General features: G+C 40.9%; 1 protein-coding gene across 16 annotated transcripts in view; it reads left to right on the top strand.

Moving 5' to 3' along the window:
• PBRM1 (polybromo 1) overlaps positions 1-17,953 on the top strand; it is a 58,281-nt gene that overhangs the window by 34,105 nt on the left and 6,223 nt on the right. For 8 of the 16 annotated variants that reach the window (XM_039379052.1, XM_039379069.1, XM_039379048.1 and 5 more), the window contains 9 exons: positions 598-755; positions 1,334-1,600; positions 2,954-3,099; positions 3,398-3,555; positions 4,222-4,405; positions 5,625-5,835; positions 8,600-8,801; positions 12,586-12,744; positions 16,520-16,675. In XM_039379052.1, the coding sequence (XP_039234986.1) occupies positions 598-755; positions 1,334-1,600; positions 2,954-3,099; positions 3,398-3,555; positions 4,222-4,405; positions 5,625-5,835; positions 8,600-8,801; positions 12,586-12,744; positions 16,520-16,675 (1,641 nt within the window). Of the gene's footprint in view, positions 1-597; positions 756-1,333; positions 1,601-2,953; positions 3,100-3,397; positions 3,556-4,221; positions 4,406-5,624; positions 5,836-8,599; positions 8,802-12,585; positions 12,745-13,307; positions 16,481-16,519; positions 16,676-17,953 lie in introns of those variants that run through there. The other 8 variants (XM_027727154.2, XM_027727172.2, XM_039379081.1 and 5 more) reach the window with 3 other exon arrangements.

Here is a 17,953-nt window from a genome sequence, read left to right as displayed (position 1 = left end):
TTTAAGCTTCCCATTTGATTTTTTTTTTCCCCCCCCCGTGTAGATGTTATTTATTTTATTTGCAGGACTATGTGTGCACTCACACGGTGTGTGAGTATTTTTGTTTCTGAGTTGCTTTTTTTCCGAAGGATATTACAAATAGAAAGTTCTTGGATCAGTACATGCTTTTTTCGGTGTTCATTTCTGCCTACCCTCAAATTGTAAGCATCCCAGAGATAGTATTCTGAGTGGGATGGACTTTTTGTCCATCCCAAATAATCAGGTGATTGTTGTGTAGACTTTGAAGCCATTTGAAGGCCTGAAAGTCAAGATTTATAAATAAGAACCAATTCCTCCTTTATTTTTCTGAGTCAGATTTTACTGGGTTGAAAACAATTGGCAGGCTTTTCAAGCAACAGGCTTTCCTTTCCTGAAAAGTTTAATAAATACTGTCCTGTTTCAAAGCAGAGAGCTCTCAATATAAGTGACTTCATGGCTATTTGATTAATTGATCAAGCTATGATTGTTCTTTCTTGCTCATGCACTAGAGAATGTCATTTTACATTTTTTTTTTCTTTCTATCTCCCTTCTCTTTTTTTGTTGTTGTCTGTTTTAAAGGAGAGAAGTGGCTCTATGGCTGTTGGTTTTACCGACCAAATGAAACGTTCCATCTCGCAACAAGAAAATTCTTGGAGAAAGAAGTTTTTAAAAGTGACTATTACAATAAAGTTCCCGTTAGCAAAATTTTAGGCAAATGTGTGGTCATGTTTGTCAAGGTGAGAGACTGTTCAGACTAATTTATTTAAGCAAATAATATGTTCTCTGCTGTTTTGCTGTAGGGCTATGGGCACTTTGACATAGAGACATTCTGTTAATACTTAAATAAAATAGGATTTGCTCCTGTAGGCTGTTTGTATTTTTCCTTTGCTTCATGAGATATGTAGTTTAGCCAGGTGATGTTGTTTCCCTGAGCTGGTTGGTTTGTAGAACCATATGTTTATGATCACCCCCAGCTTGGTGATCTTGTCCTCTTTTCAAGCCAAAGCTCAGAAATCTCGTAAAGGTGGTTTCAGGCTCCAGATCTTGTACTTGTTCATGCCACCAGTTTGGTAAATGAATAAACTCCAACTATTCTCACATGCCAGTCAGTACTGAATTTAGCTTCTTCTCTAAGGATGGAATTTCGTGTTATTTTTAATAAAACTTGGATGTCAAACTGGGAAGAAAAGAACTCAGCAGAAAGGCTGCTGATAGAAGCATAAAAAACCCCAGGAAACATGAGAGAGAGTTCACTGTGTGTCTGTGGGGCGTGGCCATCGCTGAAATATTTCTATATTTTTTCTTCAACGTGCAGGAATACTTTAAATTGTGCCCTGAAAACTTCAGAGATGAGGATGTCTATGTGTGCGAGTCCCGCTATTCTGCAAAGACAAAGTCTTTTAAAAAGATCAAACTGTGGACTATGCCTGTGAGCTCTGTCAGATTTGTCCCTCGAGATGTGCCCCTGCCTGTGGTCCGTGTTGCTTCTGTGTTTGCTAATCCAGACAAAGTAGATGAGGAGAAACACAGTGAAACACTGGAGGACAGTAAGGTGGGAGAAAGTATCATTCATCTCGAAAAGGTACGTAAGATAATGAAGAGGGACATTGTATTTGCCAAATAAAGAATGACAAAATATTATGATTTGGGTTTCACAGCATCCAAACATAGTCAAATGTAAGTAAACATGATGTTTCTGTTACAATTCACGTTATACACATTTGTAAGTAGATACAAACAAAATATAAATAGACTAAGCAGAAAATGAACTCTACGTATTTGTTAGATTTGACAGCCTCTTTCCTGTGATCATGTAAAGAGCTTGGTCTGTTTTTTTTACTGCTTCAGAAAATTACACTTTTACTGTAAAGCTTGTCTTAAGCATAAAGAACCTGTAGAACTAAAAGTCTAATTTTAGTTCATGGCAGTGCTAAAATGCTTTATTATGTAGCAGCTCAGTAAAATAGTCAGTAGCTAGGCAGCAGTAAGTAATACATAATATTCTGTTGTCTGTGACCTCTTCGTACTTGATAACTAGGTAGTGTATTGTCAAAATGCTTAAGAATATTTCTGTCCAACGTAGTGGATAAAATGGTTTATTTATTGTACTTAGAGTAATAAAACAAATAAATTTAAGGAAAGGTATTAAAATCAATTCAATTGAATTAATTTTATCTGAAATAAATTTAGAACCATGAAAAAAATAAGAGAATCATAAAATAAATGCACTTTAGATTGAGTTCTCTAACAGAACCTGAGTACACAATTCCCAGCACACACATTGTCAGCTTTAAGTAGACACCCAGTGTGTATTTATTCACATCATGAGAAAAGATACTTCTACTGAGAGAATGAAATCTCACAGGGTCTTTTCCTTCCATGCCTTGGGTAGACAGCCTGTATTTCTTTGGCTTTCTGAAATCCCAGTCTGAAAGATCAAATGAGATACAATGTGAGTTGTTCCTAAAAAGTAGGAAATTAAATGGGGCGAATGGTATGAATTTGCAGGCAATACATGGAGTGTTCTTATTATTCCATATGAGAGTTGAGTCATTAAATTTCTGTGTGTTTTATCTTGGCTATAAACTCAGTTCTTGCCCCTTATGCACTATACTGTACTTTAAACCATCAAAGAAAGCTGACAGGGCCTGGCTTGGCCAGGCAACTTTGAAGCACTAGAACAAAAAAGACCTGTAAATTACTGTTCTGGCAGAATTAGAGCTTTGTGAAACAGGAAGGGTTGTGACAGACATGGAAAGTGTCTTTGGCTTTGCAATTGTATTTTTAAATTTGAAGGCTTCTGCATGTACAGCTCTGTTTACATACTGTTGTTAACATAAAGACAGAGCAAAGCCTTTTATGAGCACGTGGCACCTGTTTATTAACGTTTGGTTTTCCTCCTTCTGCAAGTTCCTAAATGCTTGTTCTTCTGCAGGAGAAAGAAGATGTTCCAGTAGAAATGTCCAATGGAGAGCCTGGTTGCCATTACTTTGAGCAGCTCTGCTACAACGATATGTGGCTTAAGGTTGGGGACTGTGTCTTCATAAAATCCCACGGGCTGGTGCGACCCCGAGTGGGAAGGTGGGTGCAGCTTCTTATTTGCAGTTTGTGGCTATAAAAACAACTTGAACCAAAGACAGGCTGGTTGCAAAAGGTGTAAAAGGGGATGGGGAAAAAAAAATCTTGTGAGTGGAGTGAAGTGTTGTAAGCTCTTGATAGACTGAGGTGGAAGTTTAGCTGCCTAATAAGAACCTGTTGTACAGGTGGAATAGGCTGTTTGGTAGCCATTTTCCACTGCCAGTCTTCCTGAACAACCCAGTTCTGTCTCATTTGGGAGGAATGGCCTTTCATTTATGTCAGTGCTTTGGTTTCTTTCCAGGATTGAAAAGATGTGGGTGCGAGATGGAGCTGCATATTTCTTTGGTCCAATCTTCATACATCCTGAGGAAACTGAACATGAACCAACCAAGATGTTCTACAAGAAGGAAGTGTTTTTGAGTAACTTGGAGGAGACCTGTCCAATGACTTGCATTTTGGGTAATTATTAGCAACTTTAAATCCAATGGACACTCCCTTTCCTATGCAATCTGAAATGATTGATAGCTATGCATAGGCTTGATTCCAAGTAGGTTTTTTCATATTGAGGGAGAGAGGAACAAGAGATTATTCAGTGGGTTTCTAATACACACTCCTGTCTTAGGAACCTCTGGTGAGAATGTTCATTTTAAGAAAGCTTTCTCACAATAAGGGAATTACATGTATGATAACCAAGTGAACATTGTCTGCAGCCAGAGAACAGAAAACTCCATTATTCTTGCTTATTAATGTAATTATTCCAGTACATATTACCTGGAAAGTTGAGGAGCAGGAGGTTGAAATTTGGTTTGTTGGAGAAGGTGATGGCGTGCACTTTGTTTTGGAGTTCTGATGCTGGGATAAATACACTGACAGACCGTTGGGGTTTGCTATTTTTGTGGGTTTCCTAGAGCTTTAAAAAAATCCAAAAGCTGCATGAAGTTGCTGGAGGTTTCTTGCGAGTGGCATTATTTGATTAAAACGTCGATTGGTGTATTTTCCGTAGTTGCGCCAAATACCAGGAATCTTCCAGACTTACGAGACAGGCAAAAAACTGGAGTTCCCACCCTTTTTACGGAAAGTCTGCGAGTGTGGCTGCCTTCTTACCCAGCTCTTTCATTTCTGCAGGAAAGTGTGTCGTTCTGTCATTCAAAGACTTCCTCTCCTGCAGACCAACAGAAATCTCCGAAAACGACGTTTTTCTTTGCGAGAGCCGCTACAACGAGAGCGACAAACAGATGAAGAAATTCAAAGGGCTGAAGAGGTTTTCACTCTCTGCGAAAGTTGTAGATGATGAGATATACTATTTTAGGTAAAAATGTGGTGGGAGTGAGGGGGTCACCTGGGCACCCTTCTGGGTTGTGGTGGACTGACTCTGCTTGGCAGCTCAGCTCCCCCCCAGCCACTCGCTCGCTTCCCCGCAGTGAACGGGGGAGAGAATCTGAAGGGCCAAAGGAGGAAAAACTCCTGGGTCAAGTTCAAGGCAGTTTGATAAGTGAAGCAAAGCTACGTGCACGAACAAAGCAGCAAAATAAGGAATTAATTCCCTGCTTTCCATTGGCAGGCAGATGTTTAGCTGTTTCCTGGAAAGCAGGGCCTCAGCATTTGTAATGGTTGCTTGGAAAGACAAACACCATAGCCCTGATTGTGCCCCCATCCTCTTCCTTCCCCACAACTTTAATGCCTGAGCACAATATCCTATGATATGGAATATCCCTTTTGGTCAGTTTGGCTCCCAGTTGTGTCCCCTCCCAGATTATTGCCCACCCTCAGCCTGCTGAGGGGCAGAGGGGGAAAAGGCAAAGGCCTTTTGTTGGCCTGATGTGCCAACACTGTTCAACAGTAATTACAGTGTGATATGTTAGCAACACTGTCATCTCACAAGTGCAAAACGAAGCCCCCTACAGGCTGCTGTGCAGAGAATTAACCCCATCCCAGCCTGACCCAGGACAGAAATAGAAGTTACAGTTGTAGGAGAGTAGTTTTGACTAATCACAGTCTTGGGAAGAAGTCCAGGTAACATCAGTCTTTTCATGGTCTTAATACCACGGGATGTTTTCTTCTCCTGACTTCAGGAAAAGTCATTACATTATTGGATTCATAAATTCTCTTGGATGCTATTAAAATACTTAAGTTCTCATTATGGGTAACAAATAGCTTTCCAGTTGGTGAATATTCATATTAATAAAAATATTAAGTTTTAAGTTGAGTAAAATGAAGAATCTGAGGAAGGTGTGATGTCAACTGCCTTCTGTTGTTGAAATTAAGTACTTGCTGCATTGAAATCCACTTCTAACTCATAGAAAAAATAAAATTCTAACAAGTGACTGAAATAAAACACCATAGGCACAGAGTGATTTCTGCTCAGGGTTCTGAAAGAAAGCACAGGCACGTCTCAAGTTACCATTATTTCCATTTTGTTCAATGATAAATGAAGAAAAGTTGGTTTTCTCCTCAAAAATATTTGCTTTTTCCTGTGAAGTCTGAGTTTGTTCTTAGCTGCTTTTTTGTTTTCTTCTTCCACCTTCCAGAAAACCCATAGTTCCTCAGAAGGAACCATCTCCTCTACTGGAAAAGAAGATTCAGCAGCTGGAAGCAAAATTTGCTGAGTTGGAAGGAGGTGATGAGGACATGGAAGAGATGGGAGAAGAGGAAGGTGATATGACTGAAACACCTTCCATGCCTCAGCTTCAGGCCCCATTAGCCAGTGACTTGGATATAATGCCTTATACTCCTCCACAGGTAAGGATTTTCCTTGAGGAAACTTTAAACCTTTATATTCCACATTTTTTTCCCAATCCAAATGAAGAAAGAAACAGAAACATTTTATCATATACACAGAATGGATTCATACTTTGGTTTATGAGCTACGGAATAGATTACACAGAACAGCTTTGGTATATCCCATATGATATCCAGGTGATAATACTGAAGTCCATTAAAATATATTTAAAGGCAGTCATTCAGTTGAGGAAAACCTGGGCTATACTTTTATATGACATGTTAATGTTATTTTGAATTAGTAGTTTTTATATGACAGAAGTATCAGGCCTTTATATTAAATATAAAGTTGGAATGTAAGGGTTTCATTGTAATTCTCAATTTACCTAATGCCCATTTTTCAGCTTTTCCTTAAATTTTGAAAAAAGCTAGCATTTTGAGCGTTGTGGTTTTGCTGCATTTTTAGAAAATGCTGTGCATCATCCTCAAATGAAAAAAAAAAATCACTTTTTTGGTGTTGAATTGCGATTCTTGTTTGGATAATGGATAGGAAGTCCAAGAGGAATTGTGTGTGGTTGTACACCACTCGAATGCATCATTACTGCTGCTTAAATAGGGACTTGTGATTCCCTTCCCTCTCTTGCTGTGTTTCTTACACAAGCCCTGGAATTTGTGTAGTGAGTATTAAAGCAGAGGGGGGACTGCTTTCACTGGAAATTCACCTAAACAAAAAAAATGGATTAAACCCTTTGTCTGTCTCACCACACTCCCACATCCAGGCTAATGCCAGCATTAAAGAGATGATGGGATTGACCTGCTGGAGCAGGAGTTTCAGACACTTTTGTAACCAACAATATAGATTTCTTCTGGATTACATTAACTGTGACAACCTCATTGGCAGCAGAAGAATGGATGTGACCCTGGGACAGAAATACCTGTCCTTGGATGAAGTGAAGAAGAGTTGCTGAAGTTGAAAGCTTTTGCTTGGTTTGAGAGGGATGTTTTGCCATGTGGGCAGACCAGCAAATGCACTTTGCAGTGCAAGGCTGCTGTTGTTTTAATGTGCTGAATTTCATAAGCATCGTGAAAACTCTTGCTGAGCATTGCAAATAGAAGTGGAATTTTATTTAACAACTGTTAAACCCCAGCACTTTTAAACTTTTTTTTCTTCTGCTAGCAAAGAAACTATTACAACACCTAAGGATAAGAGGAGTCACGACAAGTGAATATGTGGTATTGTGGGGCTTGGCAGATAGATGGGTGATGCTCTCCTGCTGCAGTTTGCTGTGAATTGAGCCAAACCTAAAAAAGAAAAAGATGGGCAGCTTCATTCTTTGCTTTAGCAGTATGGCTGAGAAAAGGCATAAAAGGGGGTCCTAGTTCACATCTTCTTTTAACATATCTGAAAGTGAATGTGCAGGGGTCTGACTCAAGTGGGGAGGACTCTGTTCATTTAAAAATGGGTGCATTGGAGATATAGAAGAACAGAGAATACAAGAACAAAATTGGGAATTCTTGTGGTTTCTCAAAGTCCTGTTTGCCCCTCCAGACTGATGGGGAGGCTTTTATATTAAATTACTGTTACAGGAACTGCTGCAAGCAATATAAAAGCTAAAACAGCTGATAAACTCATAGCTCTCTATTTGCAGATGTATAAGAGGCCAAATACATGATTAGATTTCCCTATTTTTGATTTGAGAACTCTCCATCTGCCCGTGTGGGCTTACCTGAGAAGCCAGGATGGAATTGTGTGTGCCCTGTGTGTCATCCCAGAACCTGCATGGAGTTTTCTTCACTTCCTCCAGACAAGTGCTGTCTTTAGGTTCAGAATGAAACCTTGAAGGGTGCATTGCTATTTCAAAGTTAATACAGTGAAGTTTGGAATCACACACAAGTGGGCCTCAGTTTATCCAGTGCCTGGCTTAAATTGATGAGCAAGACTTGTTAAGCATCTTGGTATTACTTTGAAACTTCGTTTTTGGCTGAGAGAAGAGTTGAAGTGTGGGGACAAAGTGACAGGTAGGAGTAGTAACATGGTCACAATTTCAGGAGAGGAAGAAAACAGTTGAGAATATTTTTTTATTATTTTTTCCCCCCACCAGATGTTTGGAAACAATTACACTTTTCAAGATGTGACAGATTTGTAATCTGGGGTATGAGAAAGGCCTTCTGAGGGGTTTTGATACGATGATATGTTTATGGGCCTTATCAGTCAGATTGTGGGTGAATTATGGTCTCCTGTGACAAATACAGGTGGAAAGAGCCTTCAAAAAGGGGGTTCCACCTGTGGTATCTCAGTGGTTGTCAGAGTAGGTTAATTTTTTTGAGGGCTGAAAACATCAAAGAGCTCTCGCCAGGAACATCCATGGTGGGAAAAGCAAAGGAGCATTATTTTTGTTACCCATCAATATAAGAATATGATGTGAACCTGTTGTGTAGGTAAATGGTGATCAGCAAAGCTGGGCTCTCTGGGTTTTTTAGGGAGAAATGGCTCTTTATGTAATGATGTAATGAGAGGTAAACACTTGAGAGAAAGGAAAGTCTGGCAGGAAAATTAAGGAACATTTATAACATGGAACCAGGGAGAGCAGGGATTGCAAAGGCCAAGGAGGAAGTGGGGAAGCACTTTCCTAAAATATGCAATGGCAAATAAAATGTTTTACCTTGTGTTGGCAACGTCTCTGAACAGCAAAATGGATGAAATCTGTGACATAACACAATTACTTTTGTTCTCTTCTGGCCTTCTCTCTTGTACTCTTGTGGTCATAACTGCTTTTTCTCACAGTCCACTCCCAAGTCTGTTAAGGGCGGCGCCAAGAAGGAGGGATCCAAAAGGAAGATCAACATGAGTGGGTACATCTTATTTAGCAGCGAGATGAGAGCTGTGATTAAAGCTCAGCACCCAGACTACTCCTTTGGAGAGCTCAGCAGGCTTGTAGGAACTGAATGGAGAAACTTGGAAGCAACAAAGAAAGCGGAATATGAAGGTAAATAAAACCTGAGATCCTAAACTCTTTTCTGCCTTTTTTTACTTTCTCAACACGTTCGTTGCTGTTGTTCAGGTGACAGGTTTAATGAAAGCAAGTATTTATGTTTGTGTTCTGGACTCACCTTAAAGAGAAGTTCATGTGGAGAGGTGACTGAAGAGGAGCAAAGAGCATGTTTAAGTTATGTAGAGCCCAGCTGATAATGTGTCTTTGCCACAAATAACCAAATTAACAGAGACCAAGAGAATGGGGGCAAATTAGGGACATGAAGCCCCTGAGCTGGAAGTCAGTTGGAAAAATGTTTTGTGAAAGTTTCCTTAAACAAGGACCGGGGGGAATTTTGGACAAGAAGCTCTTGAGAGCTGTAGCAGCAGGTAAGAAAGACTTACAGTGGAGCGGGGAAAAGTTCATTATTTGCAGTACTTAGAGGCTTTGGTAGTGTGAAATCAAGGATACAAATCTGTTATTATGCTGTAAATATGACCTATTGTTCAGTCACAGTATTAATCAACTGTTGTAACTGATTTTGTTGAGATATTTCATATCCTGAAGTAAGCCTAGGAATATTTCATAGTCATGAGATATTTCAGACTGATCTTTTGTCCCTCTCCTCCCTTATTTTCCTCAATTCCTTCCCTCCTTTCCTTCCCTCCCTGCTTTCCTTTCTTTTCTTCCCTCCTTTGCTTCCTGCCCTCCTTTCCTTCTGTTCCTTCCCTCCCTTCTGACAGTGGTCATAGTGTTTCAACTTGACTAGAATAAAATAGAGTTTAACAGCAGGCCCTTTCCAAGCCAAATACATTGACTTAACATCCATAGTTATCTCCCAGTTAATACTGTGTCTACACTATATTAACAATATTAACTATTGTATTGATGCAGTTTTATTGGAAGAAAATGCTACTTTGGATAGGAACATTTCAACACCCTGGAAAGTTATGGCCCTATTAAGTTGTAACTCTTTGAGATTTTGTAGGTTTTCTGCATACTCATAACTTAAAGGCAGCTTTGATCTTCAGGCTGGAATCTTGCATGCTGTCACTGTCCCCTCTCAGCCACCTCAGTCCTTCCTGAATTTTCTGTAGCACCTCTTTGCAGTTCTGGAGGGTAGCACAGCACCCTTCACTGTGTGCAAGTTTTCTTTCCACATGCTGTGAAGGGAAATGGTAATGCTCTTTCTTTCTGAAAGTACTGGGACCTTACTTTTTTCTGTAGTCATTTCCTTTTACACCCTTCTAGGTGCACATGGTGTCTTTTTATTGGCAGATCCTTCCTTGCAGCCTAATCCTTAAGCAGTAGGATGGCTGGCATGTCACTGCTTCCTCACTTAGAGCAGCCTGGGCACTTCTGCAGGAAGACACTGTTTGTCCACTGTGTTAATGATTGTCTATGTGCTTCCATTTCAATCTTCCTTCTCAATTAAAATTTTCCAAAGCTTTTGGGTTTTGAGCTGCAGTTTCCCTGGCTTGGTGTCTGCCCAGAGCTAGACTTACTTTTATTTGGTTTTGAGGCATTGGGATGGGGTAACAAAGCATCCAGACTGTATTTGCTTACCATGTGTGGAAGGAGAGAAACTTCACTCCTTCCATTGTGACGAGTCAAAGTTCACATGCTCTCTGGTGTGGACATACACCAGGGAGCAGGGAGTAGGCATGGTTTGACACCTCAGTGAAAAAGTGCCTTTCCATTTTCTGGTGAAAAGTAGCTTGCATTTTAGATCCATTTTGTCCCACTGAAAATTTCACTTGGTGTTATGTGCAGGGTATTAGTTCATTTTATTAGCAGTAGAAGTGCCTGCATGGCTAAATAAAGTAAAAGACAATAATGCATGGGAGTGAGGGAAAGGCCTGTTTTAAGGAAAAACTCTGTTCAGAGCACTCTCTTGAGATGTGTTGGAAATGTTTGAATGATGTCAAGTCCTGGCCTAAGTGATTTGGGTTTAGTATTGAGTGTTAAGGTGAATGCTCAGGCCGATCTTTCAGACACCTCCTCCAGTTCCCTTTGGCAGTGTTGTTCCATCTGTTAGTTCCATGTCATTCAGGGCAAGGTGAAATTTAAGTGCTGTCCTAGGGCAGGTCCTTCTTCAAACCTGAGCACTCTGAAGTCTGATAAAGCTGTAATTTCTCATTCATCAGAGTGTCTCCAGAACTTTTACTTTTGTCTGACCATTTTTTTTTGGCTGGCCAGGAGTAGGTGAGAGAACTGCTTCATCTTTTCCCCAAACACTTTCTCTGCTCATGAGAGGATTGTCTCATTGTTCTACTTCAGGATCTACCTTTAAACCTCTTGTGTATTTTGTGCTCAATCACATCTAAGTTGCCTGTAGTAAATGTAGGGGTTTCTCTGCGTCGTCATCTCTCCCTGAAATGACAGAAGTGGAAAGAGGGAGGGAAATGCTTTTGGAAATGAAACTGGTCTTGGAGTGTATAGAAGTAGTGCTAGAAGCTGCACAAGCAGGTTCTAGAGGAGGCAAATGCGTGGTAGATGTTCATGTACTAGAGAAAGTGAGTAACATTGGCAGGATGCATAACTTAATCTCCTTGATGAACTTCTTCTTAGCCTTCGTTTGACAGAGGACCTTGATTGCTGTTTTAGTGGCAGTTTCCATCTTTCACCAACTGCAAGAGAACATGTAACCCTGCCTTCACTGTTGTTAAAAAGTGCTGGAGCTGTTCCCTGCGTCCATTATCCTTGGTTGTTGTTCCTCATTGTGCCAGACAGACACAACGTTCAGAGTAAACAAATCAGGAACTTGCATGTCCCCAAAGCACCTGGAGTGGGCATTCAGTATATCTCCTTTTTTTGTTGGCTTGGGTTTTGTTTTTTTTTTTTCTTTCTTCTTCCCGTGACCCTTTGCCCTTCCCTTAATATCAAATTGTCCTCTGGTCAGATTACCCTGCAGTAGATCTTTTGTTCTTGCAGTCACAGTGAGAAACTTGATTGAGATAATGACCAGATTCACCGTACAAAGGACACACATGACCTCCAGTGAGCAGCACAATGTGAGTTAGACATCTTCAGCCAAAAAAAAAATAGCTCAAAGGGGACCAAATGGGGAAAATGACAGAAAGAGGCACAGAAAAATATTTTTGGTCTATCAAACTGCTGCTTGTTATGTTCCAAACTCTAAGGACCAATCTACACTAGGGAAACTTTACAAATGCTCCCCGATTTTGCCACCACCTTTCAACTGCATCAGTAGTAAAATATATGGGGAGCCCAGAAATAAACGGGCCGCTGGCTGGCACTGCTGTCTGCTGTTTGCATCGTTCTTCAGGGCATGTCTGGCAGACATGGTGCCTCAACTCCCACAGCAGCTGGTGGCAGATCTGTGTGAGAGCTGCTGGCCTTGGCTGCAGCTGGTTGGGCTGAGCCAGTGGTGTCAAAACAGGGAATGTTTTGCCATGTTCTCCTAGTGCGGACCGAGCCTAGTGCTGGACTGCTGCTTCATGTTGGTAACACTGGTGTTATTATCATCAAATTTGTTCTTTTAACTTTTTTTTTAAAATTTTCATTTTATTATTTATTTTAATTATTTTTATTTTTTTCTTTTTTTAGAAAGAGATAAAACTTTGTGGAATATTTTTCATGAAAGGTTCTCTAAAAGTCTTAGCTGCAGCCACATGAAATCAAATCATAATGCTGTGTAGAAAGATTCATCTGTTCTACTTTTATATTTGACTAAACTATGCCAGTGTTTTGACTAGTCCTTTTTTTAAATGAACAGATAAATATTTTGAAATTCTGGGTTACAAAACAGAACTGAAAATCTAAAATACTTTTACAGAGCGGGCAGCTAAAGTTGCTGAGCAGCAGGAGAGAGAGCGAGCAGCACAGCAGCAGAATTCCTCCCCCCGGGCAGGCACTCCTGTCGGGGCTCTTATGGGGGTGGTGCCGCCACCAACACCAATGGGAATGCTCAATCAGCAGTTGACACCCGTTGCAGGTAAAACGTAGGAGCTATGACCATTTTTTCCTCATCCACTTTATCAACCCCCTTCATAACTCTGAACACTCTCTTGGGTCACGTTGTTCTTGCGGAAGAAAAAAAAAAAAAAGCTCAAAACTCTTCCGTCTTTCTTCATAACGAGCATACCTAGTGCAGGGGTAGCCTGGTATCCAATGGTACTTGCTCCAGGAGTGAGTAGCCTGTGGAGGATGCAGGGAAGCAGGGTCCTCCTCGTGCAGTGGTCCCGTTCTGTTGGCGTGCAGTCGTGTTTATTCGCTCTGCTCCGCAGAGCTCCCGTTTAGCCCCGCGGCGGCAGGAGGGCCGCGAGCCGGGTAGTCTTCTAGTGCATGCAGCATCTGTGGCAGTGGTAAAGCAGGAGGGGGAATTACTGGGGGTTTTCCTGGCAGGAAGGTTGAGAGGCCAGCAGAATGTTACTCAGATTTTGAATCCAAGCAAAAGCTTTACAGAATTGCCTGTTAGGCGCTGGTAAGCAGAGCAGACCAGGATCTAGAGCCGTTGCAGAAACAAAGACAAAATGCCAACATTGCCGGTTTTATCAGGTTATTTTTCAGAATAGAACTGGGCTTGGAGAACTCTTCCACGAGGTCCCTGTTGCTGGGTGTTGTGCTCGTTACCAGTTGTAATCCGGCTTGATTTCATAGGGAGTATGCTCAGAGTAAGTATTTTCAGGATCAGATCTGAAGACAATGTAGTCCACCGAAGATTCTTGTGTGGAAATCAGCCATACATGGGTGAGAAAATTAATTAGGTGTGACCTGATAGGTTGTTTCCCTTCCTCAATTTCTATTTAAAATAAATCGCTTCAGTCAAGGTCAAAATAGTGCCAAGTAGGTAAAAATGGGTATTTGGGGGTTTTTTTGGTTTGAGTTTGGGGGTCTTTTTAACTTTCCCTTAAGACATTCCAATTATTCCATTATTCTTTTGTCATTTTTCTTTTTCTTTCTCATCTCACAGGCTGTGGCCATATTTCGAGCTGACAGCCTGAAACGTTTTTCATCATGGTCTCTAAATCCCTTTTCAGTAAATAGGCTGCATGGTTGTTTTAACTGAGGGCACATTCCTTAGTTGGTTCATGATCTCCAGGTTACAAAGCATTTATTTACACTGATTTGCATTTTTCTTTTGGCTTTTTTTCCACTATGTTCTTGATAATTTTCCTCTGAACTGTTTGCAGTTGGTGTATGTTTGTGTGTGTGTACTGTGCATATCATAAGAAAAAGAAAAAAAAAAAAAAGGAGTTCCCCAGTGCTGATCTCTTTAGTGAGTAACTTACTTCAGTCTAGAATATGTAGAAATGTCATCCTCTTGTGGTTATGTTTTCTTGGTTTGGTTCTTGGGGTTTTTTTAGCATTGAGTCACTTTTCCAGTTTTTAGAGGCAGGTGTTGATGGGCAGTAATACTTGCTATTACCACTTCCTTAAAACTTTCCCAAAAATGTGCATTCTGCAAACTACACACCTTACTTCCTGTAGCAGCCTCCTCAAGAGCAAACCTGCATTTCAGACCATCATCTTATTCAAGCAGTTACACATTCAAGTCTCTTCCCTTTGGCACTGGGAAATACTTCCTTAAAGTAGATGGTCGAGTGGATCTTTTTAAACTCTTTTCTATTTTTGTGGCCCATTTGAAATGCACAGTCTTTCATCTTTTGGTTTCCACAAGTCTTACTTAGAAGTATCTTGTTCTGTTGGGACTTCTTTGACATCCTCCTCCATCATTTGATTGCTTTTCTCTAGTGCAGAGAACTTCTCCATCACAGAAGTTCCCAGAACTTCTTTATAGCCCACGGGTCCAAGAAATCTGGATGCCTTCTGAGATGTGTTTCTCTTGGCACACAGCGCTTTAATGTCTTGTAAATTTAGGTACCACAGAAGTTTACTTAATCTTACATTGTTATAGTAAAAAATGGGAGAACAAGTAATTTCAAAGACATAAATCACAGTTGTGGGAGCTGGAAATAGTTTGCCCGTGTTTACTAGTTTAAAATGAAAATTTGTAACTCATACGTGGGGTGTAAGAGAGTGGCTGCTCTTACATGGAATGAGCTACAAGAACTGATTTCTCGTGGAGGTTTGCTGACAACTTTATTGGCAGAGGCAGCTGTTGAATATTTTAATTGGAAATGTGGAATAAGCTTCCATGATGGATGAATATGAGTTTGATTCCTTGGAGGTTTTTTTGGTTTGTTTTGAAGCTTTAAAAGTGCATGTAAATGCACTGAGGATGTGTCTGCAGCTCAGAGTGCACTGGAAGTACCAGGCAGTGAAAGCCCTTTATGCCAGGGAGGCTTTTGTTGGTTTTCTTCAACTTTTTCCATTAGAAATATGGATTTCAATGTTAATAAACAGATATAGACGACGTTCCAGATATTTGAAATAGGTACCTAAGGCATATTTAACATGTCAGTCTAGGGAAAATGAAGGTTTGAGAGTGATTAGTTCTTTATTTTCTTGATGTTTTCTCCAGGGTGTAAAGCTTTTGGGATTTAAGTTTTCTCAGCTTTGCAACTTCCAGAGGAAGTGACAAATTTAGTTTATATTTTGGAGCTGCTTGTTCTGTTTCAACTCTGAGCTTGTGACAGCTTTGTTCTCAGTCAGAACTGGTGAGAGTTTTTGGCCAGTCTTATTCCAGGAATTCCTGTTCTGAAAGTTTCTTTTATGAGTTACAAGGAGTGTGGCGAAGACTCAGTGGGTGGTTTCTTGGAACAGACTATAGAATCCTCAGCAAATTTGCATTTCTAAACTTACCTCATCTCTCTAGACCTGCTTCTGTCCTCTGTCATCTTTTCATTGTCTTTCCAATCCCTTTCCTTGCTTACCTGGCAATGCATCTGTTTAAATCACACATTCCAGGGCCTAACAAACATAGAGCAGTGATATTGTGTAGGTTCACCTCGTGGATAGCAGCAAATCTGAGCCGAAACCAGAAAAAAAAAAATTTATCCTCCCTCACATGCAGAAAACTAAATTTATGAGCAGCAGCACGAGACAGTCTTCTCAGTGTCATTAATTTTCCTATAAAGACACCTTGAAAACACAGTGAAATTCTGTGAGGGCTGCAGGTGCTCCTTTTAAGTCCTTTTACTTCAACTCAGTGCCATGAGTTTGTTACTGCAGCCCAGCACACCCAGGTTTCAACTTTGTGTTACTGTCTTAGTTCACACTGGAGATGGTTTAACAACAATCACTCGTCACTGTACATGAATGTTGTAGGGCTTTTGTGTGCCTGTTTTGCACATGCACTGCAGAAAAACGTCTGGGGTTTTTGTGTTTGTGGCCTCTGAGCCAGCCCACAGAGCAGGGCTGGGCGTGGAGCTGGCAGAGTCAGTGTTGTGTCTGTAATCTGTATGCAGATGGCAGAGCTTTCCGCTGTATTAAAACTGCTTGCGTTAGTAACATTTAATTGTGGCTGAATTTATTCCTTGTGTTAACATACCTGAGTATTCAGCGTTTGTCGCCCCATGAGAGAACATACAAATACACTAAATACTAATTCATCAGAAGATCAGTGTTGCACATCTACAACTTTTTTTTGTCTTTTAATTTTTAGTTTGTGTTCTTTTTTTGTTTTTTTGTTTGTTTTTTTTTGCAAGATACTAATTGTAGTGTGGTCTTGGTGTACTAAAGGTGCTTTTTTTTTGTGTGTGTGTGTGTATGTGTGTGTGTATGTGTGTGTGGATAGTGCATGTCATACTGTGTAGGTCATACTGCATGTTATTGATGCATGTTTGAAATTTGTTGTGTCCTTCAAGGCATGATAAGTGGCTATCCACCGGTGCTGCCACCTTTGCAGGGCCCAGTTGATGGCATTGTTAGCATGGGCAGCATGCAGCCACTTCACCCAGGGGTGCCCCCACCCCACCAACTTCCGCCAGGTATGCCAGGCATCCCAGGCATCCCACCACCCGGTAAGAACCTCATCCTCATTCTGCTCCTTATGTCATTGTCATGTACTTGCCGTTTAACCAGTTCTTACAGGAGTTTGCAGCTTGTCTTGGCGGGTTTGTCCAGCTGCAGCACACACTGCTGAAAATGAGGTGTGTGCACAACGCTGGCAGAACAGCATGTCCAGTGAACCCCCTGGGAAAGGTTACTGGGGAAACATGGGGCTGCTCCAGCAGGAGTTTTGCTTCAGCCCAAAAAAACTTGATAACTGTGCTTGAGTTTATCAGAAGTGTGAAAAGCTGGAATGGGCCTATCACACCCTTGTGTCATTTGAATGCATCCTTCCATTACTTCTTTTCTTATTTAAAGGGGCCTTACAAATTAAATGTATTGCTCTCATTCTTTACCAGATGCTTTTTCAGTGTGTTAATGTCAGACTGCACTGAAATGAACCTGGTCCCCTAAGACCCCGTGGCCACCGGGGCACTGATGTGTTATTGTAAAACACTGTTCAGATTGAACCTTGCTGACAGAACAGTGACTGGAGACAGGTGGGGACAATGTGAATTCAGTATTCTATGTGGCCATATTTCAAATTGATTTTTGAGAGCATTTCTACTACACCTGTGCTATTTTTTTGCCACACTTTTGATGAAAAGTGAGGCTGAATGAAACAAACGTTTTTCTGGTGTTAATGCCATTAACATGTCCTCGTTATGGGGGAAAAATATTATCTGCCCTCTGATCCTGTTTCCTGATGATTCTCTCAGCTTTTACCTCTGATAACTCATGTGCCTGTGTAAAACATGTGCATCTCTATGTTCACCTGTTAAACGAGCTGTGGACAAAATGGTCTCATTTGCCTCCCCCCTGCCCCCTTGCAACTATATTTATCAGAAGCTCTGTTAAGGCATTTATCTGTATGCAAATTATTTGGGTTGGGGTTTTTTTTCCGTTTGTTTGCTTGCTTGGTATTTTTTAAACCCATCAGTATTACATGTACAGCTTGGCTGGAGTTATAATTCCCCACGATGTCACGGACAGGGAGCAGGACAACAGCTGGGTCTGGGAGCCTTCCCTGACATTTAGCACACATCGGCCACTACAACTGTGTGGGAGGTGAATCCAGGACAATGCATCTCTCTGAAGGGTTTTTTCCCACTGTAGCAGGCTGTGTGGATGGTGTTTAAAACCGAGAGGACATGGATTAGGGAAAACATAATGCCTGGGAATGGAGGACCACACATGAAGTAGTGCTAAATTGGGCGGGGTGGGCTAAGGGTGACTCCATGCTCAGATGC

This window comes from Pipra filicauda, unplaced genomic scaffold, assembly GCF_003945595.2.
Source record: "Pipra filicauda isolate LSUMZ 115617 unplaced genomic scaffold, ASM394559v2 scaffold103_size3290846_pilon, whole genome shotgun sequence".
In the NCBI taxonomy this organism is placed as follows: Eukaryota; Metazoa; Chordata; class Aves; order Passeriformes; family Pipridae; genus Pipra; species Pipra filicauda.
This window is presented reverse-complemented; position numbering and strand designations above follow the sequence as displayed.